At 47.7% G+C, this 10,665-nt stretch overlaps 1 protein-coding gene across 1 annotated transcript in view; it reads left to right on the top strand.

Annotated features, from left to right (window-relative positions):
* Nucleotides 1-9,717, top strand: part of LIPG (lipase G, endothelial type) — a 10,384-nt gene extending 667 nt beyond the window's left edge. Inside the window, exons 2-10 of the mRNA XM_008633724.2 lie at nt 3-58; nt 1,050-1,229; nt 1,856-1,967; nt 3,094-3,318; nt 3,747-3,989; nt 4,467-4,587; nt 5,173-5,391; nt 6,449-6,541; nt 8,137-9,717. Coding sequence (XP_008631946.1) covers nt 3-58; nt 1,050-1,229; nt 1,856-1,967; nt 3,094-3,318; nt 3,747-3,989; nt 4,467-4,587; nt 5,173-5,391; nt 6,449-6,541; nt 8,137-8,158 — 1,271 coding nt within the window. The 3' untranslated portion in view covers nt 8,159-9,717. The remainder of the gene's footprint in view (nt 1-2; nt 59-1,049; nt 1,230-1,855; nt 1,968-3,093; nt 3,319-3,746; nt 3,990-4,466; nt 4,588-5,172; nt 5,392-6,448; nt 6,542-8,136) is intronic.
* Nucleotides 9,718-10,665: the final 948 nt, after the last annotated feature.

The following is a 10,665-nucleotide window of genomic DNA, read 5'->3' as shown; positions in this document are numbered from 1 at the left end:
AGAGGACTGCAAGTTCAACGTGACAGCTAAAACCTTCTTCATCATTCACGGCTGGACGGTAAGTGTGAAGAATCCTGGGCAGTGCTGAGTCTGCCCACTCAGAGGGAGTAAACTGCCCTGCAAATGGGCTGTGTCTCCAGAATATTGATTTTCAGGAATTTCTGTGACTGCCTCATCCCTGAAGGTGTTCAAGGCCGGGTTGGATGGCACTTTGAACAACCTGGTCTAGTGGAAGATGTCTCTGTCCATGGCAGGGGACTTGAAACTAGATTATCTTTAAGGTCCTTTCCCACCCAAACCATTGTAGAATCCTATGAATATAGGAATTTGGGAAAACCTTTCATGTTCTGAGCACAGTGGTCTCTTAAAAGCTGTGCTTCTATTGAGATCTCTGGAGCAAAGAACTCTGGGTCAGGCTTAGGAACTCTGAAATCACCCAACTCATTCATAACTGCTCAAGATCACTTCATAGCTCTGTAACGTGAACGTGGCACTAAAATCCAGCTGACTGACCCCTGTGAATGTGACACTTGACTTCACGGGCACGTGTATAGACCTTCTGTAATCGTAGCTGTGTACCCAGCCCTGATGTCTGCTACGTGGTCTCCTTGATAAAGAAACAAGAGGGCACACAGACTTTATCAAGCTTTATAATTCTGCATTTGATGAGACTGAGTGTGTGGCACGAGGGCACTTATCAGCTCTGCCAGGGCTTACGCAAACCGTAGTGCCAGGTCTGGCAAATAATTTTGCAATCCATCAGAATTTCTGAAACTCTTGAGAAAAAGTGCGATAAGGTGGCACATAACGAATGCCTCTCCCTCCTGCCCTAAAAGGCAAGTGGATAATTACAGCCAGAGTCTCTCAAAACCTGTTTTTCTTACTCCATTGCAATGCATGCTCTTACTGCATTGCTGAGAGGTAGTGGGGCTTGCAGAGGAGCAGCATGCAGCTGGAGCAGCGTATGTAAATGACATGCAAATAACTTGACTGTGGAGGTGTCATCTTGGTCCTGCAAGCTGGAAACTGACACCTGAATCTCTTTCTAGATGAGTGGCATGTTCGAAACCTGGCTTGACAGCTTGGTGTCCGCACTGCAGGAGAGGGAGAAGGATGCCAACGTGGTTGTGGTGGACTGGCTCTCTCTTGCCCACCAGCTCTACACTGATGCCGTGAACAACACACAGATTGTTGGAAAAACCATAGCAAGGCTGCTTGACTGGTTACAGGTAGTGCAAGCTGAGAGCAGTCTCTGTTGTAATGCTCGGTTAGGGACTGTTGCACAAGGCTGCAGAGTGTTCACCAGCTCCAAGGCTCACCAGCGGTGCAGGCACTGGTGTAACACCCACCTCAGGGCTTGGCCAGGTGATGGCTCATAGCTGCAGTGCTGCTGCCCTGCCTTCCTGAAAGATGCTGCCTTGCAGCACGCTCGGGTCAGTGGTGCTGAAGTGCAGTTCAGATTTGGGAGTGCTGCCTGAGCAATGTGGGCTTGGGAGTTGGGCATTCAGAGCCACCACTGGCTTGGCAGGAGGGTGGGGAAGGAGAAGGAGAGGTCCGTGGTGCTGCACTCGGCACCTGAGGCCATGGCCAGTGCTGAGTCTGCTGGAAGCTCCCAGGGGGAAAGTTTTATTCTTTATGATAAAGAATATCTTAATTGGGGCTGGAACATGGGTAAACCACAAGGGCCATCCAAACCATTCCACTCATCTTGATGGAATACAAAACAAAGTGTGCTTATCTGCCCTCTTCCCCCCATCTCTTCTTGGAATTAGACTTTCTATTCCTGCAGATAGAAGCAGCACCAGATGCCCGGAAAGACAGGGGATCAAACTCTCATATTTTCTTTTCCTTGCAGGAAAACCCGCTCTTCAAGCTTGAGAATGTCCACCTGATTGGGTACAGCCTGGGTGCCCATGTGGCTGGCTTTGCTGGTAACCACGTCCATGGGACCATAGGCAGAATTACAGGCAAGTGGCTTTCTAAGCAGTCTCTCTCCTGTCCTTCCTGGCAGTGAGTTTCTCCGAAGAGGCTCCGTTTCCTGTGTTGCTACAATGTTGTTTTGGTGTTATTCTTCCAGAAATGACAAGTTTTCTGTTTGTGGCAGCAGTGGAGAGCACAGGTCTCTTCACATCAGTTGTAGCAGGGTTTCAAAGAAAAAGCCTTACCCAGGACAAACTGGTCCTGGGTTTATTTGAATTTAAATGTCGGCTCGAAACAAGTCCAGCTCAAGCTCTTACTACCTAAATGCTATTCCTCTGAGTGATACTGGTTTTGTAATTGTAGCTCATAAACTAATGGAAATGAGAGCTATTGGGTGCTGTTTGTCCTACAGGATGTCTGATTAAAAAAAGAAAAAAAATCAAACAGTTGTAACCCCTCATTCTGGAAATATCTGAAGACTTTGCTTCCAGCTCCAGAGGAAAGATGATTTCAGCATGTGAGAACTTAGGGCATAGTACAAGGGGTTGCATTAAGCATTTAAATGTGACACTGGCAGTGAGAATTCCACAGAGCCTAGCAATAAGTGTCTGTATTGAGTTAATCAGGAAAAAAAATCACCTGACAGTCAAGTTGTAGAAATGCTCTGGCGTGCAGCTTCAGGTTGGGGGTGAGGCTCAGGGGTTAACAGAGCATCCCAAACCCATCATGGGATCTCAGATGCAGGGATTACCTGGCTGCTGCTGAAATTGTGTTAGTCCCTCCGTATGTGCAGTCTGAGAACAGACTAAATGTCAATGAGGCAGCTTTGGCTGCCAGCTGTCCCTGGGGTGTTAAACCTCTTCTGGTCTTTGGAGCTGCCTCTTGAATCATGTCTTCACCATGACCTAGTGAAGGCTCTTTGCTTCCAACAGGCAATCTGATCATGGTGCTACTATTGGGTTGTATTGCTCCAAAAGTGGAGCGGGACATCTTTATTTGTTCCCTCGGTGAGCCCATGGTGAAGACATCTTGGGGGATAGTACCAGCAATGGGGCTGGGACTGTCTGTGTATCAGCTGGTGAGGAGACATGCCAGCAGCAGGCTTCTGGCTGTATTCTGTAGGAAATAGCCCAATTTCTTACCTGGCCCTTTGTGTTCTGTCTCTGACTCCAGGCTTGGATCCTGCTGGCCCCATGTTTGAAGGAGTGGACCCCAGCAGGCGCCTCTCCCCCGATGATGCCAACTTTGTGGATGTCCTTCACACCTACACCAGGGAAACACTGGGTGTTAGCATTGGGATCCAGATGCCTGTGGGCCACATTGACATCTACCCCAATGGGGGAGACTTCCAGCCTGGCTGTGGCCTAAGTGATGTCTTGGGAGCCATTGCCTATGGGAGTAAGTTCTCTTTACCTTTTGCCTCTGTTCAGTGTAGACTTCTCACAAGTAGACTGGCATTGATGCTGGGGGGTGGCCTTTTCCATAAAAGCAAAGAAAACCATTTCTTCCTTCTAAATTGTCTGTACTACTGGAGATAGTTGCTGGAAACTATACCTGCTTTTAATTCCCATTCTCACTCCCAACATCTGATCATAATCTGTGGTCTTCTTATGCTGGGACTAGGAACCTCTTGAAGCTCTTCATGGTAGGGACTAAGTGAGCATCTCCCACTAACCTCCTGAATTGCTGCTGTTAGAGAACTGTTGAAGTTTGGCCACGCTCAGCTCATGTTGGGCTGCAGAAAGGCATAGCTCATTTTATCTTACGGGCTGCTGGGGTGACAACTGCTTAAACCCAGTGTATCCCTTGCAACTCTGCCTCCCTAGCAATTGGTGAAGTTGTTAAGTGTGAGCATGAGCGGTCTGTGCACCTCTTCGTGGACTCCCTGGTGAACCAGGACAAGCAGAGCTTCGCATTTCAGTGCACCGACTCCAGTCGCTTCAAGAAGGGCATCTGCCTGAGCTGCCGCAAGAACCGCTGCAACGGCATCGGCTACAACGCCCGCAGGATCCGGCACAAGAGGAACAGCAAGATGTACCTGAAAACCAGGGCTGACATGCCCTTCAAAGGTATGCTTCCCCTCCCTGGAGGAGCATGGCCTCCCTGTGGGAGCAGCCTCCCAGAGTTGGTGTTGGGAAGGATGTCGAGGTGGAGGAGCAGCATCGCCCCGAAGCCGTGCAGCTGCAGGCGTCGGTGTTCCACTGGCCCCCGGCTGCACTTCTGTCCTGTGGCATTAATGTGCTCCTTCCTCCCTGTGGAATGAACCCACAAGAATGCTCTGCCTTTTGAGCAGGACTGCAGTTCACCTGCTGTGCTTGCAAAACTCAACCTCAGAGCAGTGTAAGCCTTCCCCAGAGTGGAGCTGCTGCTGTTGTTGTGTAAAACTCAAATTTGTAATCAGCAAGGGCAGGAAAAAGTGATCAGTGCTGTCTCACTAAAGGAAGGGTCTGGTCTTTGCTAGCCAGCACTATTTCACACCAAGCAACACTGAGCAACGTCTCTTTCAGCACAGTTGGTTCCATCTCTGCTCTCCCCTTTCTCTCCAGTCTACCACTACCAGATGAAAATGCATGTCTTCAGCTATAAGGGCTTGGGAGAGGTGGATCCCACCTTCTCTGTCACCCTCCACGGCACCAATGGAGACTCTGAGCCTCTCTCTTTAGAAATGTAAGTGATCTGGCTTTTGTGTTTTTACCTAAGTAAGAAGGCCACAGGGACTACACAGGATGGCAGCATTCTTTTTCCTCTGCTAACACTGGCATTGCATCCCAGCCTAGCAGCCTCGCTTCATCACCTTTCAAAAAAGCCTTTCATCCAGTAGCCTAATTATAATTTATTACTGGATGAATTGAGAACATTTTAATGTGCCCAGTCCTTTACATGCTAGCATTCATGTCTCATTGCTTTTTTGTGTGTGTTTGTTTGTTTGTTTTGCTTTTCCCTTTCCCCATTTGGACATAGGCTGAAATATCTCTGGAGGTGCTTCTGACCTCCTTTAGCCTCTCCCAAAAGAAAGACCAGGCATAAAACCCACCTTTAAGCTATGGAAGGATGGCCAAGCTAAGTTCTCGATGCATTGTGTGTAACCAGCTATCTGAGCTCACCTCAGTGTAATCAGTAATTAACTGGTGACAGTTGAACGTGCAGCACTTGATAAGCTGTAAGGGCTGTGTTAAACTCCTGGCACAGAACAAAGGAGCACCTGGCATGCTTCCATAAGGAAAAAATTCTGAGTGTCTGCCTCTCTTTCAGGCTTGATCTAATCGGCCTAAACGCTACGAACACCTTCCTGGTCTATACTGAGGAGGACATGGGTGAACTTCTGAAAATAAAGCTCACCTGGGAGGGGACATCTCAGTCATGGTATGATCTGTGGAAAGAGCTGAGGAGCTACTGGTACAGGCCCGTGAATTCCTCCCAGGAGCTCCACATCAGACGAATACGTGTGAAATCTGGGGAAAAGCAGCAGAGGTAATAATTGTGCTAGGCTGCACGTGAACTGACCTGAAACTTCAACCCAGAACTGAGAAAAACAAGCTGGTGTTTTGGCTGTAGTTGGTATCCTGAGCTGCCTTTCATTTTTACTGTCACCAGCTAATGCTCCTTTGTGCTGTAAGAGAGCAGGTCACTGTCCTGCACGAGGCTGCAAACAGGCTTTAAGCAAAACTAGTCACCACAGAGCAGATCTGGGGTGTTCTTTTGCTTTATTTTGATACTGTGGCATCCCCTGGGGACTAAGTTAACCTGCTTCAAGGTGGTTTAGATCATACCTAAAGCGTTACAACACTGAGCACCAAAAGTACTGAAACATGGATGGTCACGGCTGTTACTTACAGGCTTAATGTGCTGATTTGGCACAACCAGCAGGACCTAAAACTGCAACCAATAACATGGTGACACCAGCCCCTCAAGCACTGCATTGCTTCTTCTGGCATCTGCCTGGGGGTTGGAACGAGGTGATTTTTAAGAGCCTTTCCAAACCCAACCCATATCCCTGGATCATAGAGTTGACTATAGAATTCTAGTGGAAGATTCTCTACTGTGGCAGGAATGATTTTTAAGGTCCCACCCCAGCCAAATCATTCTCTGATTCTATGATTCTCTGCAAGTGGAAAGTTACCTGAACATCCAAAAAGTATTAAAACTTCCAAGCACATAGCACTGCACTCCCACTTCCTTTGTTAATGGTGATCTGAAGGTAACCCAGATTTGTCAAAGAGCAGCAGTTGACACTGACGATTTCCCACATTTCTCAGAGCTTTAAATAAGCATCACCTGTCATCTGTAAGGTATTCTGCATCCTGGCTTGTACGAAACACAGGGGTAGTAGAAGCAAAGATCCCCAGTTAAAATATTGAAGTAGGAAGTAAAACAGCTGCTCAAGGGGCTGATGGTGTATCCAGATGCTCTGTGGGATGGATGTCTAATCAAACAACTCGTCCTAGAATTAGCTGCAATCTGTATTACTTGTTAATTGTTAATCATGGAGACAGCAGGTACCTTGACTTCTGATTCCTCCTCCTCCTAGGTTTGCTTTCTGTGTGGAGGACTCCCAGCTAACCAGTATATCTCCTGGCAAAGAGCTCTGGTTTGTGAAATGCACAGAGGAATGGCAGAAAAGGTATGGAAGTCAGTCAAGAGAAATTCTGTCTGATGCGTGTGGCTTGGCTGGGATGAGTGGAACCTTCTCCTTTTTTTTTTTTTTTTTTTTTCTGACCCCAAAACCTCTTTTCTTTCATAAAAGATAAGGATTTTTAGCCTAAGATTCACAGCTATCAGACTTAATTTTCATGTATGCTATATCTATTGCTAAGTAGGTGATATTATTCTCCCTTCTGACCTTGGATTGTCACCTTGTACCTTTACATGTTTACTGCCAAATGGGTGTAGCTCAGTCCTTGGTCCTAATTGTGGTAGGTGCTAAATTGAGGTGCCACCAATGCCCCAGATCTGTGCAAGAGTGGAAAGGTAAGTAAGAGGCATCTATTAAGTGCCCTGTAAAACAGGGGGAAGCTAGCAGGAGTGCAGGGCATTGCCTCAAAGATTGTTTCAGTCTGGTAGAAGACCCTGAGCTGCCAAGAAATCTCTTGGTTAAAGTTTGAGCTCAACTGAATGAGCAAGACACAGGTGAGGACTTGCCATGGTGTTACAGCCCTGACTCCTACAGCCTCATCTCCAGGCCTGCTGATCTCTTCTGGTCCAGGAGAGTGCAAACTCTGCCACTGCCAAAGCATCTCAGCCTTGCTTAACCTCTGGGGGACTTCCCAGACACCTAGAACTATCCTCAGAGCATGACTTCCAGAAAGTCTGGTCCCAGCAGCAACAACCTGATTGCCTCAGATGCCTCCAGTCATATTTTGAATGAATCCCTATTCATTTGACTAAAGGATACTTTCCTTTGGATTCAGCCCAGCCTTTTGCCCTCTCTTAAATTTCAGTTTGGAGACTTGGAGCTTTATCACTTCTAATCCAGAGGACAAAGTGCTTGTTAGGGCTAGCAGAGCCCCGTGGAAGTCAAGCTTTGCACAGCCCTCCTGGGCAGCAGAGCTCGGCTCAGAAATGCGAGCTGGTCCCACTCCAGGTTTGGCAGAAACCAGCAAGCTGTGCTATGCACGGTAGCAAACAATTCTGTGAATGAAACCCCTGTGCAAAAACTTGTTGCCCTGCCACAAGTCTCGAAAGATTGAGTAAACAGTCCTGCAGGTACAATAAAAGGCTGTTTTGATATGCTACTTGGTAACCCCCATAAAACAGAATTGCTGGCAGATGTGCCCTTCCTGCTTGCTCGTGCCGTGCAGCTTGTGCACGAGGCAGAGGAGCTGAGCTCAGCTCCAGCACACCATTTTTTCTAGGAAATGATCCTTTCTCCCAGAAATTATGAATGATTAATTGCTGTTCAGCTCTCTGTTTCTGCCAAGTCAGTGCAATATTATAGTTCCCTACTTGGAGATTGAGCCTGCAAACATCTGTCCATCCCAAATGGAGCTGCACAGGCAGGGTCTAGCTCAAGCCCTGTAATTTCTGCTTGCAGCCTGCATAATGTCTGCTGCAGGCTCTCACTGAGTAGCTACTGGGCAAAGTGTGGCTTTGACAGAATAAAACACCAACCTGTGCTGTCCAAACCTGTTCTTGGCATCCCAGAAGTTCTTAGAAATTCTTCATTACTCCTCTTAACTTCTGCATTTAACTAGGTATCTTTTTTGCTGTTTTCCCCAGATCTGTCTCAAATCTCCTCTGAAGGCTCCCCGTAAGACTCAAACCAAGCAACCTAGATGCATGAAGACCACACAGGTGGCAAGATGCTCTGGGGAAAACCTGGCTTGGTAGCACTTAAAAAAACTAGCTGTTAAGGACAAAACATCTTGGACTGGATGCAAGAAACTGAGGAGCAATTGATGAACTGTGGTCCTAGACCTAGAATAACTAAAACTCCATTTTCCCTTTCCCGAAGAGCCTGGTTTGTGCATTTAACCTTGCCTTGACCTGTTACACGCTGCATTTTCCCTTCCCTGCTCCCATTAACTAGAACTATGGATGAGATCTTCACAGACTGAGAGCTCAGCTATGATCTTCTGGTCTGCCTGCCAGTGGAGTTGAGAAGACAAATAACCATGCTAACTGCCCATCAGACCGTGGATGACAGAGCCACCAAGAACAAATTAGCACCTAGGGTAGGAGTTACCACGGTCCTGTAGCACTGTGGGCTGCGGGAAGGGGAGACCAGCACAGGTCAGCTGTGTGGGGTTGTCCAGGGAAGGGCTGGGGATAAGCACAATGCCACTTAATTCAAGTTGTCCTTTGCTTGCCTTAAAAATAATCTGTTCTGATACTGAAATGTCTATTTACCTGACATATGGCCTGATAAGAAGGCAGTGCTCTGTCCTCCCTGCTCTGGGGCAGGACATGGTGCAGGTGGTGGTGGTGGTGGTGGTGGTGGCAGCTGCTCTTTGGCCCCTGGTCAGTGTCCACAGTGGGGCCACCCAGTCCCACAAATGGATCCCTTTTTAAGAGGCAAAGAGTAGCTGCCCTTGTACTGACTACAGGGATGGAGGAAGGTGAAGCACTGTGCTGCCTTGGGAGAGCTTTGCACTGCTCCCTTTAACTGCTGAGGATGCATTCGTCTCTGCTCAGAAGCTGTTGTAGTACCAATGCATAATTAAGACCTTATTTATGAGTAAAGTGCCAAACATGCTGCCCTCATTGTCACAACACCCCAGTTGGGTTCCCTGGTCCCAGGTGATCTTGGCTTTGCTTTGAGTTGGACAGACTCTACAGCTGTCCTGTTTGCTACAGCAGAGTGGACCTTGTCAGGTGGTGAACTGGGTTTTGTTTCGGTTGCTTGCTTTTCTCTTTTTTTTTTTTTTTCCTTTTTATTTTTGGAAAGAGAATTGGTAAAACAACCCTTGAGCTTTTGGCATGCAGAAAGGCAATCTCAAAAATGGTGTTGCCAGGTGGTGCACTGAGGTCTGAAGTCTTAGCAAGTCCTTCTGAGGCCTGCAAATCTCTTCAGTTTTTGTAAAGCTTCAATCCAACCAAAGCAAGCACATTTGGGGATATTTTTTTTCATGGTTTTATGCAAAGTCTTCAATAACTGAAGCCTTTGGTAAGTATCTGTGACTTGTTGCCATGCCATACTTAGAGAAGTTTCAAAGCCCTATTTGTATATTGTGGTTTTTGTATGACTTAAAACATAATTTATTTCTCATATTGTATATATGTAAAGTTTTAAACATTTTGGTTTCGAGTAACAGTTTTTATAAGCCTTGAGATAAAAAATAAAGGGCTTTGTAAAAATCACTGAAGTCTTGTTATTGATCACAGAATCATTTAGGTTGGAAAGACCCTCCAAGAACATCGAGTCCAACCCTGCCCCCAGCTCTGCAAAGGCCACCACTGTCCCATGTCCCCAAGTGCCACATCCACACACATCCAGGCATGGGGTTTCCACCACTGCCCTGGGCAGCTCTTCCAGGGCTCAACAACCCTTTCCATGAAGAAATTTTCCCTAATTTCCAACCTGAGCCTCCCCTGGCACAGCTTGAGGCTGTTTCCTCTCCTCCTGTCCCTGTTCCCTGGGGGCAGAGCCCGACCCTCCCCTGGCTGCCCCCTCCTGTCAGGGACTTGTGCAGAGCCATTTACCAAAAGCTTTGACATTCCTTGCCAGAACAGCTGTCTATGACTGTCTTGTTCCTCTCTGCAGGTCCCTGATACCTGCAGCCATGTACAGCACCCTCCTTCTTCTTCAGCTCCACTGTGTTGCCAAGGCCAGGCTGTTCTCTCCATGCACCCACCACTGAGGGCCTTCAGGAATGGGCCAAGTCACTCCATATCTAAACTTTCCCTGCAGAAATGCCCCTCATGAAACATTAGGAGAGGGGGGACATGGAGCTGATCCCAGGTCTGGAGCCCCTCTGCTCTGCAGCCAGCCTGGGACAGCTGGGGGTGTTCAGCTGCACAAGAGAAGGCTCCAGGGAGAGCTCAGAGCCCCTGGCAGCGCCTAAAGGGGCTCCAGGAGAAATCAAAATCCTTCTCTGGTTTGCAGTGGAGGGATGTTCTGGCTGCCCCTTCCCCACAGTGACCATAAGCCCCATGCAGCAGGGAACTCCAACAAAACCATTAACCTTTCCTTCCCGTGCTGTTCTCTTTCAGACATGGCAATACAACCACTGCTTTTGGCTGGGGAAAAGCAGGATTTTGTGTTACTTTCTATGGTTATTGCAGTGAGCACAGTGAACTCTGCAAAGA

Source organism: Corvus brachyrhynchos, unplaced genomic scaffold (assembly GCF_000691975.1).
Source record: "Corvus brachyrhynchos isolate BGI_N302 unplaced genomic scaffold, ASM69197v1 scaffold285, whole genome shotgun sequence".
NCBI classification, from domain to species: domain Eukaryota; kingdom Metazoa; phylum Chordata; class Aves; order Passeriformes; family Corvidae; genus Corvus; species Corvus brachyrhynchos.
This window is presented reverse-complemented; position numbering and strand designations above follow the sequence as displayed.